Source organism: Amblyomma maculatum, chromosome 11 (assembly GCF_055883805.1).
Source record: "Amblyomma maculatum isolate TAMU_Amacu chromosome 11, ASM5588380v1, whole genome shotgun sequence".
Lineage (NCBI taxonomy): Eukaryota > Metazoa > Arthropoda > Arachnida > Ixodida > Ixodidae > Amblyomma > Amblyomma maculatum.
Genome location: NC_139354.1, coordinates 111,533,532 through 111,555,279, shown reverse-complemented (window position 1 = coordinate 111,555,279; position 21,748 = coordinate 111,533,532). Strand labels below are relative to the sequence as shown.

The 21,748-nt window shown below is 45.0% G+C and overlaps 1 protein-coding gene across 1 annotated transcript; it reads left to right on the top strand.

Moving 5' to 3' along the window:
• Window positions 1-1,417: 1,417 nt before the first annotated feature.
• LOC146174672 (vacuolar protein sorting-associated protein 4B-like) lies at window positions 1,418-17,326 on the top strand. Its single transcript, XM_084585431.1, has 9 exons — window positions 1,418-1,471; window positions 4,369-4,548; window positions 5,295-5,476; window positions 9,431-9,524; window positions 13,354-13,544; window positions 14,478-14,607; window positions 15,793-16,031; window positions 16,343-16,432; window positions 17,077-17,326. Exons 1-9 carry the CDS (start codon window positions 1,418-1,420, stop codon window positions 17,324-17,326), a joined length of 1,410 nt encoding a protein of 469 aa, XP_084441557.1.
• Window positions 17,327-21,748: the final 4,422 nt, after the last annotated feature.

The window sequence follows — 21,748 nt, the reverse complement described above, 5'->3', positions numbered from 1 at the left end:
CGAAGAACCACCATATACGATATTCACCTTTTCTTTGTCGTCGTGCTTTTTGAGAGAAAGTTCTTTTTTTTGTCAGCAAAGCGGACCTTACCATTTGCTGAGCGCTTAGTGGCCAAATATGAAGTTCCCTTGTTTTTACCTGTCACCCTGCCCTCGTACTGGTACTTAGTACAAAGTCACATACATATATGACATATTATGGCGTTTAAAAGCACACTACTAAGCGTGCCTCTGTCAGCATCACTTCGTCAGGTATTCCATACCTCACAACTCACCTAATCCGTCTCTTGCGTATAGCCAGGTAAAGTCATCAGCTATTCGGGGATTTGCAACGGGCTGATGAGGAAAAAGGAGCCTTAGTTTGAGACTGGAAACGTAGACGACGAAGAAAACCTTATCATTTCAGTTCCTTTGCGGCTTCCGTTATTGTCACTAAGCTTGGGTGTTGTAAAATACATAAATATCAATCAATTTGTTAAAACCTAATGGCAGATTTTGCTGTAGTGCAAAAACAAAAACAGTAAACTTGCACAAACGGACCATTCTCAAATAGACTTCAAGGACTAAGAAACTACAAAAAGGAATGCATAGTGGAGTGTGTTCTTTTGATCTGATTTACAGATGAATAAGAAATTGGTAGTCTTAATGAATCCATACGCTGAGGCAACTTATTAGAAAGCAGAAAAACACCTAAATGCTGCCATTTGGATTCAAACAACAACGTCCGTATGTTTTGCACGATGGCCTACCGCGGGAGTTCTGCGGGATCTTCCCAAAGTTGCTTGAAACCTAACCTAGTGAAAACCTGTTTTCTCTGCAGCGGCGTACACAAATTACTAATGACGTCTTCGAACACGCAGTGACTCCTTGCTTACCACAAAGGAACAGGAGTAGTGCAGGAGTGGTGCAGGTGTTGAAGTGTAAAATATGTTGTGCAGTGAACATGGCTATACCTCGAATTTCAACTAGCTCGGTGAGTCGTCGTAACTCGCGTAAATGGCTCATCCAGATGAGTCATTAGTTTTGCTCGAGTGAAGGATTCCCCAACCAAAAGCTGCAAGGTTCAGTGAGTGGATACATTGAGGCTATAAGTGAATATTCAGTGTTATGTTTATTACATTTCGACACACAACAACGAGCCCCTGGCTTGTTGTTTCTTGCTTAGTTCATTCGTAATTCGCTCGACCACCGTAATTCTTACCACCACTTACCCAACTGACCCCATGCCGGCAGTGGGCTGGCGTATAACATTAGCGTGCTCCTCAGATTTGTGTAAGCGTCTCCACACCCTATTTCCGACACTTTTGCTTGCTGCTATCATACCAGCCAGAAATTTAATTGCTGCTGCTAGCTTTAGCTTTCTCAGGCCGTGAAAACCATTACCCTTGGTGCTGTATTGCTACCTTCCGCTCTGAAAATGGCTCTGATGGCTGATGGCTCTCTAGCTGAGAACATAGACACTGTGGCAGAGGTACCAGAACCCTATTTGATTCCAACAGCCACTATGACGCCGGCAGCTGACAGCCCTGATTATCATCACCTGGAAATATTCCTCAAAGGTCTTTTCTGGAGGCATTCTCGGCATCCATAAAAGGCACTTCACTTGAGCCTCTGCAAAGAGCTGCCCCGATATTTCCTTTAAGCCCAATTACAATACATAAAGTAGGACGGTTAAGCTTCGACATAATTATAGAGGTGATAACGCAATTAACACAGCCTTTTCATTCCGGAAATGGGTTTTATGCTTTTCTTGCTTATATGAAGTTTTTTGAAATCAATACTACTGTAACACGCGTACACATCCGAAATGCACGTTAGTCTATCATACGCATCAGAACGCCTTTTCCAGGTGATCCTCTTACACGGTTAGTAAGACTCATCGTTGCGTGCGCACTATTCATGTAGTGGGTCCGGGTTCCCAACCCAATGGAGACAAATGTATTTCATTTAATTGTATACTCTTCCCGAGACGTTCTTATCCTGCTTTACGCTGATAGCGATGCCTTTTTGAGTGAGCAAGCTGTAAACATTATCGTGTTTAAACGACCACACTGGTGCACTGAGTGCAGACAAGATTGACGTTTCCGCGTAACGACGAAGCTTCTATCCAAAACAAGTGCAAATGTCGGGCGCTCCTGAAGAAATGATGAATTGCAGGATGAGCTTTCTGTGCTTAGGCAGCAGTCTGAAGTGACGGGCGCAGTTTTGAATAAATCCAACTTAGCAATTCTTCAGGTATTTCTGCTGTTGACGACTTCAGTGTTTTATTCTACAATATTTTGCACGAATTTCATACTTTTCTATGAATATATTAGGCTAATGCAAAAACTATTTTCTATTTGTGAAGAAACCAAAAGGTTCTGGCAGGAGGAAATCATCCGCAGTTCGTTTGAAACGCAAATTCCCAATCTGCGTACAACATAGCTGCTTCGAGAAACAACTCCCAGCAATTTTATGCCGCTTAACACTGAAGGGATTTTCTGACACATGCACTGCAGAAGTTGCGTAGTTAGTTACCAAGCAATGTCTATAAAAGAGGCAAAACTACACAATGAGCAGGTGAAATATTTCAACTTTATATCAAACGGGTCGTAGCATTTGAATGTTGATATTTTTAGGCGTACTGTCAGTGTGCCTTTCTGGTGAATAACAAGGTGTCTCTCATATAAACTGCCAGCTTAAACTCTAAAATCGGCTAAAGGTTCTTGCGGCGATGTTGGAAAAGCTACAAGTGCGAGACGTCCGCTTCTACACTGTTTTCCCACGCTCAAGCGCCAACGATGCAAGCCTGATAGCTAGCGTCTCCCGCTCGTACCTTGCACTGTATATAGAAGCATGTTCTTAAATATAGCATCTTTTAAATATATATGCACTATGTCCTTGCAGCGCATGCTTAAAAAAACGTAATTGTTTAACTCTACCTGCATTGCTGAACACCACCTCTAAGCCACAGTTAGCGACGCCGAGACGAGGGTAAGCGCCTCCTACGGACGCGCGCCGCCGTAGGAGGCGCCGTAGTAGACATGTCCCGAAGTAATGAAGCCGGTCGTGGTCTTGTAGAGCCTGACCGAGGCATATCAGACAGACCCATGGTGACGTTTCTTCGCTGGAACTAGTACCAAAGTAACGAACAAGACACAACGCTAGTGCTATTTCGCAACTAACAACCTCGTGAGAAAGGGAAAAATAGAGAACCAAAAGGATAACGTCATGGACAGCGTAGGAAAGAATTCAACTATAATCTGTGGGCTAGCAAGAGAAAAGTTACAAAATGCAGGAGACGTCATCGCCAGAAACAAGGAAGATCTACAGACAAAGGAAAGGGAAGAAAAAGTTAGCTCCACTCGCTGGCTAAGTATGTCAGTACTTTTGCAATTAAAAATCGCTACTGTGCTTATACAGGAATTTTCCTTTGTTGAAATGTAAAATGCCACGGTGATTTTAAACTACAGTCGTTGCTTATCAGTTGACAAAATTTCAGCTAGCTCATAAACGGGCTTAAAGTCGAATGTGAGGACTTCGACAGTGAAAGCAATTTTTCGTGTTCTTTTAGACGCACGTTTCCAGAACGTCCTCTCTGACGTATATAGAGTATATAGACATTGCCATAAAAAATTGGTAGTTCGTATATCGCGCTTGTTTTGCAAAGGATATAGCAGGACGTATGGAGCTTTTAGCCTTTTTTATACTTTGTCCCTTCCTGTTTCTATTTAGTTTTCTTATTACAAGCCCACCCAATTTTTCTACCTTTGTTAGGGGCCAGTAAGATTATTTATACATCATAGCGCTTCGCCGCGTTTAAGAGGTTGAGGTAAACTCGTAGACTGTTACATCAAACTGGACCATTACAACGACCACAGGTGTCGCCTCATTTGATTAAACGATGGTTTGAACATTATGTCATAGCGGACACTTTCCTTTCTCGATGTAATTTTTTTGATGACCTATGCGGCCAAAGGCTATGAGCAAAGGCTTATTACATAATTGCGAATTACGCTGTACTTAAGGAAGACGGTATACCTCTAGGCGAGTGTTACAAACACTTGCACAGCCAGATGCGATGTACTTTTGTACATAAACGAGTAATAAGACGATCCATGAAACAAAAACAAAACAACACTGAACCTAACAACGCATCAAAGCCTCTAAACTCCTTTATCTTATCATCTGAACACCATTTCCTGCCATCTCTTCCTCATTAATTGGAAGAAGCCCATTATCCAGAAACGACTTCTCCTGAAGCTTTTATCAGGCGATAATCAAAGCCTATCAAGGCTCGTCGTAAGAGTACTGAAGCGCTAATGAGAGATAGCATGCTCACGCTTCTTCACATTGATTCCAGTGATAGGCAGTTGAAATACCTACTAGTCAGGCGAAGATGAAGAAGACGGCACACTTGAAGAAATGGCCGAACTGGAGTCGTTGATGAAGAAAGCCCAGGATCGGGTCCTTCGGGCGGTGCATGCTGAAGTGGTCGAAGGAGACATCAGCAAGGCGGTGACACTGTACGCCCTGGCCGGTGGGACCTACCTGGAAGCACTCCGAGAGGTACTGTGGCCTACGTGAGACACAGCCTTGTAGTCTCTGCTGCCAATGGCTTCAGAGCCGTCACAGTCGGTGCAGGGCAGCTTTCGGCGAATCGAATATGACCGTGCTCATTATTCCATAAATAACCACCCATTTGCATCAATGAAGATTCTCTTTGACTAAATGTAGCGCTCAGACAATATCCGTATTTGTTGTAGCCAAAGGCCGCTAACACTTTTCAACGCTTTGAGCTTTGCGGTAGCGGTACAGCCAAGCAAGCCTTGTTAAACAAAAACTGGAGGCTGCCTGCGTCCGACGCTAGTGAAATGGCATCCATGCATTATGTCTCGTAATAAAGTAGTAAAGACAAGGTCATGTTTTTAACTAGTCTGGCCCAGCTATTCTTGGGTCTCCAGCAGCTTACAGCCCGAGATGAATTTACACACCGCTCGGAAGCACGACCGCTTTATACAGTTGAGCAAGTAGTATACTTGATGAGCGCGATCACAATGCGAACACGAAGCTACAGATTGGTGAGCGTTAGTGGACAAAGCAGCACAATAAAGCTCTTTTATTAGCAGGACTCCTTACTATTCCTTTATTGCCGTCGCCCCAGTTCAGATGCTAAGGTATCAGCAGATACCGGGGCTGACAAACATCTTTTCGTTTTGTATTTGATAATTATTTATTAAATAACCACCTAATACTAATACTACTGTAGTAGACACTTTAAGGTGTTACAGCAGTATGTGTATGGTCATTTCAAGGTTCGAGCTCACTGTACCAGCTGCATGGGCCGACTGCGGGAGCTCAAGGACTACGCGACACCCCGGCGCCGTGCTGGGGCCCTTGAGGAGGGCACCGAAGGAGCGCCTTACAAGCCGGATGAGTCTGATTCGGGATCGGATGAGGACGAGGAAGAGATAGCCCTCTTCAAGCGGCCAAACTAGTGAGTGGACTGACCACGCCAGTAGTCGCTGTGATTGAAGAGTTTCTAATTTTATTTGAAACTAACGCTGAAAAAAAAAAAAAAACATTGCCAGCCCAAAATTGTTTAAACAAGACGTGGTCGCAGCGCGAAACTTCAATAGATAACATTTATTTTCAACAGCAATTACCTTGATTGCAATGCATTTACTGAGGTCTGTTTAGGGGAAATTACAGACGAAGGACAATGTTGCTCTTGTAACTCTTAAATGTGGAGTACCAAAAAAATATATGGGACAAATTACGCCATGGTGTGAGAGAATTTCTACGTCCTGGCTTCAAAGGATAGGGCTTGCAAGAAGGAAGAATAGTGATTGGCAGAAAAAATAAGAAGGACGCAAAAGAAGTTTTTACTCCCTGTGTACTAAAAAGAAACTCCCCGCCTGGCATCACAGCGTTAGTCTTGCTAGATGCAGTTACGAAGAAAAGTATCGTCCACTTTCTCCGTGGTACCAAATTTTGGTCGCATCTTGTTTTCTCGCAACAATATTTGACGCATTACTATACATGAATCACCACGTGGTATTCGCCTACGAACACTAAATAATGCGTTAATTTATTTTGCTCACAGTGAGTGAAGAAAAGACTTACTCGCAAAAGGAACTTTCCATTGTGGTCAAGGGACCTACATGGTTCCTTTTCGAAGCGTTATGTTTCAAAACCTGCTTTCATTCTTTGTCGAGTGTATGCCTTCTTCAGCTACTACGCCCCCCCCCCCCCCCTTCCCCTTCGCCACTGAATATATTGTTACGGGGTAGTTGACTATATTCCTTTGCTCACCTTTTTCGGTTTCGGTTTTAGCAGCCTTGCGCTGGCCTCGAGGTGCGCGAGTCGAGGTCACGCGACGAAGAAATAAATCTGCAGTATAATCCCAGCCTCTTCGCTGGTTTTGATTCCTATACTAGATACTGGTTAGCTGCAGCGCTGTAATAAATTAAAACGGTTATTTTTCATCCCTGAATGACTTCTCCTTAACGTAAAGCCGTAGCCATCGTTCGGCTGTAAAAATGAAACCCATAGTGGGTGAGAAAGCAAACCGTATCACACATTAGTTTTCGGTAGTAGACGAAGAGCATGCAGTGATCCGTGTATAGCAATGCCTTGGGCATCAATAAAAACAGTAAATACGCAATATAAATACGCTATATTTACTCCTTTAACAATGTCGTGAACAATCTGTGCATCGCTTTTTTTTCTGCGCAAACATCCTACACCCATTCGCTCACCTGACTGCTCAACGAATCTATCTGCACTTTAACTATATTGGCATACACTGCGTGACCTTGAGAGGCAATCGGTTACCTTTCTTTCTCTTTACATGCCCAGCCCATACCAATTTATTTTCCTTGGTTTTCAAGTGAGTATCGCTAACTGTGTTCAAGTGTGCACTGGAAGACATGGATGTCAGTCATAGAGGGCGAATATAAATTGTAGAAATTGTAATGAATCATTCAGATAATCTTTCGTGTTCACTTTCTTACAATCTTCCAAGCATCCAACGTAATCTCTCTAAATTGTAATATGTGTAATCAGTAAATCATGCTTTTCTCGTTATTTACGAAAACCGTAAGCAAAGGGTGGTTGTATTCTGTGGATTTCCCAAAAATGTCCTGAGTCAATATTGTCGTCTGCCCTCCTGATAATTGAATTGGCATCTGGAAGGAATTACAATAGCGGCCGCTCTCTGGCGTGCTTTCCTACTCATCCTAGAGATTTCACTGCATAAAAGCTCGTTTGCCATCAGTGCTGTATTGGGAAGCATCAGCTCGCACAAATCATCAATCGTGAATTGTGAAAGGATGCTGCATGCGTACCTTCCCAAAACAAAGAGGCGACCTGAGAAGAAAATATGCTCTTGGGAAGTCGTTAGTGACCAAACTCGCGAAGGTAAATACTAAAAGCATGAACGTGTGTAAGCATTTGGTAACGAATTACGTAGTTCCTAAGGTACGGAACGGTGCTTGCTCAGGCACCATATAAGTGGTGAATTTAGCGCAGAATACGAAAGATATCAAAGACAGACGCTAAAATAAGTTCGATCTGTTCTTCATCCTTCTCTTCTGGGCTTTTTCAAAGTGCCCGTCGATTTGGCGGCTAACGTATAGTTTTCACAGAGAGGTGAAGGACTACTAACTTGAAGCAACAGATGAAAGAACTTTATGAACAGTAACGACACAGCAGTACAAAAAAGTGTTTACAAGAGAGGCGGGAGTATACAGTACTACACAAAACAATGACTTAAATACAAGTTAAGCTTTAAGAGCTCGCGCATTACATGTTTCTTGAGCTCTCTGCTCTCTTATCACGACATTGTCTAAAGCCGGAACCTGCTTCCATCCGCTGCCAGAGCTTCATCCAGAAGCGGCAGACAAAGCGCGGCGCAAACCTTATTAATACTGCCCGAACTTTCTAGAAGGAGAAAAGAAGCGCAGAGAGAGAGAGAGCGCAAACACCGCAGCACTCGCGAAGCCATGCTCCCCTCTTCCAGCCTGCTAGAGAGGCATGGAATTTTCTCGAGGCCCTGGACCGCAGCACGGTCTTCTTAACGACACGATTATTCGAGGGCCTGGTCCGCACATTGGGATGTATACGCGGGCAACCATCCCTTCTCGCTGATACTGGAATCTTCTTGCAGCTTTAATTAAGGTTAGACTCCAGACAGCCTGGTGCCCGTGTTCACGGTCGTGAGAAAGCGCGGGGCGGCGGTGGAGAGCGGGCATCACTTCCTTCGGAAATTTTCCCGGTCTTTCCATTGGCAACGCTTTCTCCGGCTGGACCGCTTAAAGTGTTGAAAACAGACCATTGAGGCTTGAAGCTTGGCTAGTTGCTTATTTTTCAGCACAAATGAAATTCCTTCACGTTGTGTCCTGTTGTGGGCAGAAATTTCAAAATCTCAGAACAGATCCCCACGGCCTTACAGACGCGCTAGAAAATTTCCAGGAGTTGATGTGTCGCATCGGTCTCACCTTCATGAAGTTTAACGTGTTTCTTTCTTTTTGCATTCCGCAATTATTGTTCCATACACTAACGATTTCTAGTAGGTTGTGCTAACTTCTCATTCTTTTAAAGACAGCATATAATCTAAATGGTTACCAACGTAGCACACCTCACTGTCCAAGAACAGCTACGGTTATCTGCGTGTGTCAGTTTAGCTCTTAAATAAGGCTGCGGAACTCTGTGAACACTCATGTGGCAGTAGAACATAGTTGTGGAAACAAATTCAAGGTGAACCTTTTTATTTTTTTAAGTTGGGCATAAAATATTTGTGTACTTCAATAAGGACACGTACTCAGTCTGTTACGCGCTCTTTTGCTTCGCCAACGAAACACCCGGTATATCTATGCTCAAGCTCATTGCCGAATTACTGCGAGCATCGATTGCGTTTTTCTAAACAAATTGCCTAATTTTATCCTTGCAAAAATATACTCCGAATTTAGTTCTCCAGAAATGCATGCCACAGTATTTCATGGTCTATCTCACAGTATGTCACGTCTGTCACGCTCGATAGTTTAAACACGGGTTTAGAGACACAGTGAAGGAATGGGAAGAAAACGAGGGACAAAGATTGAAAGTTGGGCGAGTTGAATCTGGTTCATATTGTAGGAGGCGCGAAAAACAAGGGCCAAGAGTAGCAGGACACAACACAAGCGGAAAAAAAAAAAAAAAAAGAACGAGGGACAAAGAGACCCCGGAATGGAACGATTCACATTAATCTTCTCATCAGGGGCTAATTTACCCTGCATTAAAACCACGCAATTGCCGAGCCTCATTTCTTTTTCGCCCTAGTCGGAACGCAATCGTGACGGCTAGGACTTGATTCCACGGCCTTGGCCCCGCAGCCAAGCGCTCAAACCTCCATCATAATCACTGTCGAAATTCATTCGTCCTTGCAATGCCCGTCTTCTTCTGGCCGCAGTGAGATGATCTGCCACTTGGAAGGCGTGCTCGTCTTAGGAAAGTCCGCTTATGGCCCCTGCAGTGACACCGGCCTCATCGAACTCGTCCCTAAGGTAAGGGAATAACACGGGTATTTGCTCTGAGAAAAATAGAAAGAACTGAAAAGAAACAGCAAATATTTCGAGGCAAATGCTTGTAATATCAGTTCAACATGAAAATCACGGCTGAGCGCGGTTTTATCGCTGTTTGTGAAATCAAATGGTTCAAACTCATATCTAATTATTCTAGCCCCGGGTAACTCTTTTCTTATGTTAGGCATCGTCGTATAGATGATCATAGCCAAAATTTTCCGATTTTCTATAAAAAATGTGCAAAATTCTGGCTATGATCATCACGTTCCTGTAGGAACGTGTTTTTGAGAGTAACTTTTTCACCTATATAATTACGATAAAAATCAATACATCTGTAGATTTTCTCCTGTCGATCTTATATTTATTTGTTATTTTAAAACATTCACCGCATATTTCTCCATCAAAAAAATCGACATATGCCAGGGTCTTTTTTTTTTCCGGAACGTGCGGAATATTGAAGCAGAGGTAACTGGCTTTATATGGACTTTAGCCGTGGGGCTTTATTGGGAGCTACGGCTGTCGCTATGTAAGATGCAGAATGCTTCAATTATTTTGTTAGTTTATATAACACGTTAATCTTTCTCATTTCTATTTAGACGCTGAATTGGGGATCGTTCTTAAAAGAATGCGTAGTGCAAATTACAGTACCTACAAGTATCACCCTGATAGGCGGCTTCACGTCCTAACACAGCGCGTGTGACGTAGAACGATCAATCCAGAGATTTGGTCGCTCTGTTGGCATTACACAAAAACCTGACGGGAGTGTGGTGGCCACTTTCGCTTACACCGCATCCTCGATGATACCCGATGCGTTGGTACCCGATGCGAGCAGTCACTGAGCTCGCAATCCGGCCTAAAAGCGTCGATGCGGAGATGTCTACCCCAGACACGCCACTGGCGCACTATTTGGATGTGAAGCCGGCTATGCGGGGTCCTTGTAATGCCCACTAAAATATTTTAATAAAATCATTTTCTTGACTGTATTTCAGAGGACGAGCTTCATTTCTGGAAATAAAATAGACCCCTTAAAATTTACATTATGAATGGTAATTACCGTATTTATTTAATTAAAAACAAACTCAGTCAGTCTACCTCTTATTAATGTCCACCGTATCCGCCAGTATAGTACCAGAGCTACAATATCACAAAAACCAATTATTTCCTTTTTAAATTCACACCTTCTAAATATATCATCCGGTATTTTACTAGAACAGCGCGAACTCCAGAATATATATATTTTTGTACGCATCAGCAGTTTAGGTCATTGTTAACACAACTCTAATAAACGTGTCTTACAGTATTCCGCAGTTGTCTCACGAATATTAAGAACCTCGCCTATTTGGCTGTGTATAGGAAGTGTTAAATGCTTATTGGGATCACAGGACAAACTTGACAACAGTCACCACTTCGAGACACAATTGGAATAATTTAGAGCGTTAACCTTTTTCAGCTTGTTCCTTGGTTTCGCGCGTTCGTTGTCGGCGAACGCAGCACGCCTGCCACGGTTGAGGGTGGCGCAGAGGTGAGGGCATGGATAGTAAATGGGAAAGGGATAGAAGGGTGCAGGTGATGGGCAGCATTTTGGTTCTAGAAATTGTGGCGGGAGTGGATATATTCCCAATAGGAAAATGGCCACCTAAGCAAAATCCCTAGTGGGTGGTTACCGTGCGAAGAGAAAGTTATGATGAAGGCCGCAGTTTGTACAGATTGAAGGTGGTGCCACTGGAATAACTCAGACACTAGCTGCCAAGGAAAGCGAGATTATAACGGTAGTCTAAAAAGGCATGCTGTTGGAATGGCGGGTTTTGCGTATGATGAAAAAGGTAACGCACTTACTAAGAAAGAGACAAAAGAAAAGGACACATACGACAACTGACAACAGCTTCTCAATTGTCGTATATGTTTTGTTCTTTGTCTTTGTACAAGAATTTGTGGTAAAATTTCCTTGTTACGACGAGCTTGGTCACCACTGTGTTCAGCGCTGGTTATTCGTAAGCATCATATCATTGAATGCTCGATTCTCCACAAAATCTGGCGTCATGGTTGTGACCGAAAAATCATAGGCATGGCTATGAAACTTGTAGTTAGCAGGTGACATGCCTGAACTCTAAACAGTCAGCTTATTGTGCGGCGTCATAAGACCTCAAGATATGGCCAGAATGACAGCAGCCGTCAGCTCGGGCTTCTCCTTTGTGATGGGTGTGTTAGATGGAAATGAAAACCACCGAGACCCTTGAATTACAAGTCAGCCATCGGGTATACTCCTATAGGCCAAGCAGTCACGTTAGTACGGCTCGGTTAAAACGCGACTTACATCTACGTCGATTGATACAGAAATAAATTGAGGCGCTGCATAGTTTCGGAGAAAAAGAAAAGAAGCCCGGAAAGAAGTTCGTTGCGGTTAAGCGCACACCAGCAAATAAAGGTTTGTTCTTGACTCAACAAAAACAGAAAACACAGATATAACGAAGAATGATTAGATAACAAATGCCGAGACTAGGTAAAACAGGTTGTTTTCGGAAATTGCTGCGTCAAGCCCACGTGAGGTTTTCATGTTGTAGACAGCCATGTTTAATGAGTGCGTGGTTCCTGATCTCAACGCACCCGATATCGCTTGCGGACGGCGTGCGGGTTGTGCCACGCGCATAATGATGTTAGTGAGCGTGCTTCCGCACAAGCATGCCCATTTTCCGATTTTATTACCTTGATCAAGCAGCTGCATCTCCTCCTTGCTTAGATCCCCTGATAGAAAACTGGTGCGAGCTGTCCTCAACTCAATATGAAGTCTTCAATAATTTCCTTTTCCAGCGGGTCCTTTAATTAGACCAATATAACTGCTTTATCAAGCATAGCCTCGCATCGCCTATCAACTCCACCTGCCAATGCTATGCCAGTAACTACACCACTTACCAGTAAAACACTCGTAGTTCTTCGTTCATGAAGTTGGTGTTAACTATACGCTGATGCCGACAATGCCAAATTTTCTGAGTAACGTATTTTCTGAGCTCTTAAAGCTACCCCAATAAAATCTGGGCGGGGATCTGAAGCAGATAGGACCCAGATCTTAAAAAGAAACGTTAATATTTGAATTTGAGACGTGTAATAAATTCCTACTGCGTTCCGAAGAATAGAGAAAAATGCACAACTTGTGTAGCTTTTCACAAACATTCGCCAACGTCCTTCTTGCACTAAATGATCCCGAACTGTTTAGTTTGGGGCTAATCACGAATTACCGCGTGCGTGCTCGTGCTGTTAGCCCTGCTTTTGCATGGTCTATCTGACTTCCCTAGCTTTTACTTAAGTTTCAACTGGTTTACGTTTGTTGACATATCTTACAATATATGCTGCGCTGGTTGGCAGGGGTCTCATAGATATGAAGCTTTGCACAAACGGAGCCGGACGAATGTGCATACGTTGCCTAGAGGTTATAGACTGCATAAGTAAGAATATAAGGGACCCAGTGGGTTTGATGGAGATCTCATATCTGATGGCTAAGTTGAAAAATGCTGCGAATTTGGCTGACATGTGTTCTCGCCCCACACACACACACACACACATTCAAACGATCACTGTCTGATCAGGCACGTCACTGTACAAACTATAGCGTGAGATAGCGTGAGGAGGACCGCACAGATACATAGACAACGGTTTTTCGGCGCAGCTTCCGAAATAAAACACCGAAATTGAAATGGAATTTGTGGCAAACATTCATTGAAACAGTTTTCGTCACTTGCCTCGCACTGGCTCCAGTGTGGGGCGAGAAGGTGACAGGCCTGCGGAAATGACGACGTAGCCACGCTGCGCCATACAGGTACTCCGCCTGGCCGGCCTGGCCCCGAGCCGGACGCGTCGACGCTCCCGCTCGCCGGAGCGCAAGCCCGTGCGCAAGGTGCTGCTGTACGGTCCGTCGGCCACGGGCAAGACGTGTCTAGTCAGCGCCATTGTGGCTCGCACCTCCGACGCCACCGTCTACTACGTCTCCACGCCTGTGCTGCTCAACAGGCGAGTAAGAGGCGCCACCTATGCGGGGGGGGGGGGGGGGGGGGGGGGGGGGGTCAACGGGCCATCTTGTGGAAAACCGTATTCGCGACTGCACTCCGCGGTTGAAAAAAAAAAAATTCAATGTGCTTCATGTAGATACAGAGTGATAAGCGAAAGCAAGAACTGTAGTTATACTAGAACACTGCCAAGGTACCAAACCTATTGCTCCGTTCGCTGATTTGGAGAATCTGAGAGGAAATATACAGAGATGGTTCAGGGAGAGTAAGTTTCTTTGGCTTATTCTCTTTGGGATTCACTGCAACAGCTATAGTGGTTTAAGCTTCGGCCTCGTATTCGTGAGGTGCAGGGCTCGATTCCTAGTGCCAGCGGGTACCATAGGGATTTTCTAACAGTTAAGTAAAAGGTTTGCTCCAAACTAACATTCGGCTTTTCTAGGGCGAAATATTTTACAAAAAGTTGCCTAGTTTCTTTTGCCATGAATGTCGCACAGCCGTTCACTGACGCACAACTCTCCCCCTCTTTCATTTGTTTGCTATTCCTAAATACAACCAAACTGAAGCCCCTTAGAACTATGTCGAGGTACAACTAGAAACCGAGCTAAAGCACCCTAGTGCACAAAGGCCATTCGGACGCCTTCCAAGTTATTCGATCCTACAAGAACGAGGTAAACACCAGGACTTCTAAAACACAGCTGCCATCAGAGAGAAAATAAGTGCTTTAACTGCCTTGAAACAGCAGGAAACAGGACAGCTATAATGAGATTGCTCGAAACTGAAGAGTAAGTATAGCCCCGATCAGAACATGGAAGAAGCATAAGCAGGATTGAAGCTAATTGCTATTACGTTCATCACTGTCAACAGTAACTACTGATTCTTGGGTTGCTACGGGTACTCGTAGTGCTATGCTGTAAAACCGGCCGTCGCTGCTGCGCAGGTGCCGTCTGCGCGGTGACGTCGTGCTGGTGCACTCGTTGTTCGACGACGCTCTGCGCCGGGCACCCTGCGTGCTCTGCTTCGACGACCTGGACGCCCTTTGCGGCCTGCCAAAGTCTCCAAGGGACCAGGTGGGTCGTGTGTTTGTCGTGGTCATCGCAGACCCATACAAGACGACCTGGTCACCTTAGAGTATTTTAATACAAGGGCACCATTGTCGTCGCAGTGTTTGCGAGAAGCTGGCATTTTCGAATAGCAGCTGGCCAAATCTCCAACACTCTAGCTGTGTCGCACGCAGAAAGCATTAGTCGTTTCTGGAAACGGAATGCAGTAAAAATCGCCAGAAAATCTCGAATATCGAGAGGCGACTTTATCGCAAAATAGTTTCGGTGATTTTTTTTTTTGCGTTGTACATACACTGCACAAAAAAATGGTTAGTTAGTTATAACATCAACTGTTCAATGAAACAAAATAATTCTGAAGCTCCTTTCAGCTGACAAAATTTGCGCCCTTGGAAGCTGCGTGCCTTTAGACATCCCAGTTTTTTCTTTTTTTTTTTTTTTTTTTTACAAAAGGAACACTTTTTCTACATGACAGTGTTGTTCTTGTAGCTCATCTGGTTGGTTTAGAAGATATTGAACTGTTCTAACCGTTTTCTAACAATACTAGTAAGCCTAACCCAGAGAAGATCAACTGTTAACGGTGCGAAATTCATTGCTTCTGCTTTGTAGTATACTACGCTGGCTTCAACGACCGAGTCATCCGATGCTTATAAGCGCTGTACCTTAAAAAGGTCATATAGAGCTAATTTTTGGATGCATGCTGCATAGTTTCTAATTATGCTTGGGAAATTACTACACGAGTCACCACGTGCTGTTTGGCAATGACCACTAAATATTTTATCATTGGTTTTGCATTCAACAGCCGAGCAATGGCTACGAGTCAGTTAAGCATGGTTTACGTTGAAGGCGAAATAACTTCGATATAATCATTCTTTCATCGTCTTTATTCCCACTAGACCGCTTAACAGTGTTCTTCGAAAGCAGGAATAAGACGAGTGATGCAGAAAAGGCTATTCTGCAGGTAATTCTTCCATCCCATGACCTATCCTTATCTTTCATGTCATATTCGTTGCTCAGCTGTTCAAACCAAACCCTGTACAGATGGTCAAAAATATGCAATTATATATTACTTAGCGGTAGTAGCCGAATACCTTGAGGTGTTTCCAAATCTTACGCATAATAAAAAAAAAGAATATGCAGCAAAATTTTGGTGTCCATATGAGTTTAAGAGCGGGTCGATCTGTTTGTGCGCAGGAGCGGCTGCGCGCCCTCAAGTGCGCCTGGCTGGAGCGCGTCTCTCGGCTGTCGTCAGCCAAGGGGCCGGGCCCTGCTGTGCTGGTGATGGGCGTCATCAACAACCCCTGGCTGCTGGATGACGACGTGCGGGGACAGTTCGAGCTCATATTGTTCGCGCCGTTGCCGCAAGAGGCCGATCGGCTACGCCTGCTCAGGCAGCTGGTGCGGAGCCCCGCGCTCACTGACGAAGACTACCGGTGCGCTGTTTTCCGACACTAGTGTCCAGCGGAAATTAATGCACTTCTTCGAGACGTGAAATAACGTGTGAACGTAACTAAGCTGTCAGAGGTAACAGTCTGAAACTAAAGGGTGCCCGCTTTAACTTCATCAAAAATCTCACTGTGCGGCAAGTCCTAATAACAGTCACATACAGAACCTTCCCAGGGTTCTGCTGTAATAAACAACTTGCAAGAGTTCCGACTGCTGTTAGTAAAATGTATTACGGAAGGATTTTCTCATCACAGGTCGATCAAACCTCTTCGTTAATGATGCTTTTGGCATACTGTAGACATCACTATGTGGCTAAAAACATGTACTTTCAGAAGCCCCCTGAAAGTGCAGACATGTATCCCCTCTCAATAATCGGAAGCCAGCGATGGTGAGAAAATTGAAAGGCCGCGCAATTTTTAAAACACCCATCCAGTAGCTCGCATGCATGCCCCTTATATTCCGAGATAACATCCACGATATTGTTTATCTTCAGGCATTTATCTTAGGGCAGGAAGTGAAAGTCATGATTTCGCATTGCGTGCTAGGCCCAAATGCCTGCTTGCGGACAGGTTAGGGTCACGTACTTTCTATCGTAGGGATGTGCCCATTGGGCACTCCCTACTCTCTCCTCTCCCCTCTCATTCTACTTAGGTGTTTCACACCCTCAGTAAAGTATTACCTAGTAGAGTCATTTCGACAATCACTCTTCTGCGAATAACTATTAAGACTTTTTGTGTCGTTCTGGCTCAGTCGAAAGTGCGTAAATAGAGAGGAGCGCAAATAAAATAGTGGACAGATGACTGGTCCCCCTCCAGTGAAAAGCGGCGGCTAGTGGAGAGACGACTTCGCAGCCGTCTGATGTCTTGTGTTAGGGCGTCTCATTTTCTAGCTCTGGTTAACGCCTACTCTTATTCGTCTCTGAGGACTAAGGGCGAACTCAGTCGCCGCCGGCTAGAGGTCAAGCTAAGTATAAGTTTCATACTGAGGATGTCAGTTCTATACTGTGCGCACAACTTACGCTCTTCATCGCAGGCTGCTGGCCAAGCGCACCGAAGGGTTTACGTGCACTTTCCTGGCCATGCTGGCGGCAGATGCGCTGCGCAACGCGCGGACAGTATGCGAGAACGTGTACGACCGGGCCGTGGACTCCGGCGGGGCCGGTGCACTGAAGGTCACCCTCAGCGACATTCTTGCCTCCATGGAGAAAGTAGAGCTGCCAGAGTCTGTCAGCCGCCGGAGCAGCTTCGTCTCTAAGACGGACTCCACCATCACGCAGCTCTAGGGACGCCGGAGGCCACGTTTTTCTCTTCTTTTTTCTTTTCTTGTGCAGTAAACGTTCTGCAGCGAAAAGGGCTCGAGTGTTACTTTCTTCAAGTTTGTTCTGCTGCACCTGTAGATGTAGCTTGAGAGTGTCATCACGCAGCTCCCATCTTGCCTGTTACATCAAGCTCTATTCGCGGTATACAAGGACGTCCCACGTACAAAGCTGTGGCGGAACCAGGAGCCGGCGAACACTATATTTCTTAAGAGCCCAAACTCTTAACGATACGTTACATGCCGCATAAACATTGTGGAAAGTAGAATATTCCACAACCGCCCGAAGCTCAGTAGGTAGCGCACTTCAATCGGAATTTTAGGATTGTGGGGTCACATTCTACCAGCGTCATGTAGGTGTTTTTTTTTTATTTATTGCTACTTACACTCCATGATTACATAACATTTCACACTAACAAAAAATTCAATTTGCTTTCCTTGGTATCCGTGGCTGTTGGCTCCTTTCGTACGTCATTTGCTTACTAACATACTTTTTAGCTTGTCTTCGCTTCAAGAGTAGACGTGATAGCGTCTTTACCACCACAATTTCGTTATTTGATTTTTTTCACTGAGAGACTGACACAGAGTTTGGCAATGAGGTAAACGTTAAATATACAAATGTAGGTGGGTTTATAACCGAATTCTACGCGTTACAGAAAATAAATTACCAATTACAATTACTCCATTCAAAATGTAACTGCTTACAGACGTCAATTACAGCCCCGCAAGAGTAAATGAACAATTACACAAAAGTGATCGATTACATTTGCGGTACGTTTCTTCGAACAGTTTATTCACATAACAAAAGTGTACAGAGAAGACACACAAACTGCAGATTGCGTGATATACCCTTAAACATTTTCAAGAGGAGCAGTCTTTACATGTTATCGTCGCTAATCCTCCTGCGTTTCCTCGTGAAGAGGTCCGCAGCTACGCTAAACACTTTCTCAATGTATGCACTGGAGGGAACAGAGGTATTATAGCGAATGAAAACCAGCTCATGGTTTCGCTTAGATCATGGGGCAAGCTCATGGAGCACAGGATACAAACTAGGCTTAACAGATTTTTAGAAGAGAACGAGCTGTATCCTGACAAGATGACAGGATTTCGATCAAGCCTCTCTGTTACAAACGTCATGCTATAGCTGAAACATCAGATAATATAGGCACAAACAAAAGACATGAGAATAATGGTAGACCTCGATATGGCGAAGGTCTTTGATAACGTTCGCCGCGACGCTATCGACAACCTCAGTGCGCTAGAGGTAGGAAGCCGGACCTACAGTTATATTAAAGATTTTCAAACTAGCAGAACAGCTGACATAAACTTTGGCAATTGTAGACTAAAACGGATTTGACTTGAGGCCCATGGAACCCCACAGGGATCGTTGCTCTCCCCCATCCTTTTTAACATAGCTATGATTTGTGTTGCGACACGGCCGACGTAGCCTTAAGAACGAGAGACGAGACACATATGTCTTGAGTTCATGTTGAGATGCCCCTCTTATTGACGAGGTGCGGATATCTATAGGAAAGAGTCTACGTCACAGATGGAGACACAATCCACAGTCAATACAAGGACAGTCACAATCCATAGAACAGAAACAGGGCGAATCCGAAACTAGGACAGATTGGATAGAAAGACACGATATAACAATTAGCTTACCAATCATGCTGGTAGAGGTAGGAGGGACTCCATCATAGTATCTATGCCGACGATATCACGCTCTGGATGAACGACGGAAGCGACGGCTTTTAAAGGGAGCTTTACAGACGGCGGGGCACGCGATTGAAGAATATTTACAGGCCAAGGGACTTCGGTGTTCCACTGATAAAAACTTCTTATGATGCACTAGCAAACTTATTCGACGCGTTGCCAACAAGCTGCTAGGTAGGCAAAAGGAGGCAAACATCCTTAGGCTACTGCAAGCCTTTGTAATCAGCAGGATCGTGTTTGCCAAGCCGTATCTAAAACTCGCCGTCTCCGACCGTAAGCGCTATAAAGTTGAGCACAAGAAGAAGTGCCAAAGCAGCTCTGAAGCTACAGCAGTGGGCTTCGACAAAAAGCTCCTGGCATTAGGAGTATCAAATACCACAGATTAGCTCATAGAAGCTGCGCTTCCGGCGCAGTTTATTCGATTAACAACCACGAAGACGGGTAGACATATCCTCAGGCACTTAGCATGCCCTCCCAAACAGATGAATTCACTAGAGGTAGGAATTCCTACTGAAGTGAGGCAGAAAATAAAAATCCCCCCTATAGTGGAATGCACCCGTCTTTTGGTAACGCACGTAAGAAAGCCAGGGCGGAAATGTTGCATCGGAAATAAAAACGGCGCCAGGACACCGTATCTATACTGATGCGGTGGATGTCACGAAATCGGCGCACATTTTCATCAAGCAAGGCGCGAAGCCAGTGCGGCGTGCCCGGTGAACAATTTGGTGTTTGTTTATGTATCTCTCTCGTGTTTCATTTGGGTTGTAAAGCCTCTATGTTATTGAATACCTCTGTAGCTGCATGCTTAGCGTTTGTTATTCTGTGAACCTCTGTTTGGTGCAATTTTAGTGTTTGTGTATTCCTTTGTATCGTCTGTTGCTGTGCATAAAGTTTGTTTTGTTTGTTACTTCTGGCTCCGACCCTTACTCTGGCTTGAACCGGCGACCGCTGGGCACCAAACGACCACCCCCTTCTGTCACTACAAGGTAGTAGAATTCCGGCTGAGCTTGCCACGCAGGTCGAGGGCATCTCCTTTGCGACCGGAACAGCTACCCCCACTCACGCTAAGGGTGTCTGGGAGTGTGCGCACCGGTAAGGGCGCATCGTTAATTATACCCTCTAATTATTAACGGGTGACAGTGGAGTACACCGGACGAACAGCTAAGGTAGCAGCGGTTGCAAAGAAAGGTGCTCGGAAGGTGCTAAGGTAGCTGCACATTCAGAAGAGCTACGGTCACGACGGCGGAAGAGGCGGCCATCGCTCTCGCGCTCACACAAAAAGTCATAAAGATGGCCATCAGTGACTCTAAGGAAGCGATACACAATTTTGATTTAGGCAGAATATGAGCAGCGGCAGCAAACATACTGTCGAACGGTAAACTTGAGAGTCCAATCTTATTGCTTTGTGCGCCTGCGTACCAAACCCTTCAAGGTAATGAACGAGCCCGAGGGCTGACTTTCCGGCCGATCTCCGCGTCTCCCTTCGAAGATGAGCACATTTCAGAAAACGAGATGTTCTTTTCGCGATACCATGCCGTTCTATATGCTTAGTAGAAGATAATATCCTGAACCGCATAAGAAGCTCCGCGAGAACGAGGTAGCAGCACATGAAATCTGTTGCAGACAGGCACATTTTCAAACCCCAGCCACGCTGATTAGGTTCCTGCCTGTCTTAAACGGCGACAAATGTATAGTGCCTGTGGCGAACATTTAGTATGTTGGAGCCCATAGACAGACTCCTCTCGCACCACGTATGCATAGCGGGTAGAGAAAGATAAGCCAACGAGAGATATAAATGAATAGGACCTTTGGACAATGGGTTTTGGTTAGAAGTTATTAAATAAATGGGGAGGAGTTACAAAAGCGACCCACAGTCGAGGAAACGGGCCCGGGGAGACCCCAAGTATCTCCACTGGGAAGTAGCGGAAGAGATAGAATACAGGGGAAGGGGAAGTAGGATTGAGGAGCGGGTTATGGGATTTTGGAAGGGAATATCGGCAGCGTAGGATTTTGACTGACAAACAAATGAGTCGAGCTCCCTTACGGGCCTATGTAGAGGGCGAGCACTCGCTATTAGCCACCTATGCGGCCCTCGGCCAATACATGATTACACCACCAGCGTTTGCCGGGATTCCGGCGTCTGAGACAGGTTCCCTTCATGAAGCCGCTTATGAAGTTCCCCGTCCTCCCAAGCCCGGTTCCCCTACCACGCCTCTACTCGAGGTACTAGAGAGGTAGATTTCGCATAGCGTTCATCCCTATGGATATTCTCCCCCGTTTTCACCCGGCTATGCATGTTGGAAGGTATATTGATCAGGGTTAAATCCCTTTACTTCCATCCGTTGCTACATGCTTATGTCCGCTCTGGTGCTGTTGAGCCTTGCATCCTACAGAGGATGCTTGCCGCGTGAGTACTTGGCGAATTGTTCATCGGGCTACTAACCGATTCCGACGCCAGTGCTTTAATGCTTTTCCTCTCCTACTAGGCGCTTCCACACATATGTTTCACCAGTATTTTCCCAAGTTTCGGTTTTACTAGCTTTTAGGTAATCTCCACTGTCTTTTTCTTTCTTTCAAGCTAAAGGTGAGTTTCCAGAAACCAAGCTTGGTTCGCCCCAGCCGCCAGGCTTGCGACGAGGCACCGTTCTCTTTGGCAACGGAAACCAATGCGTTT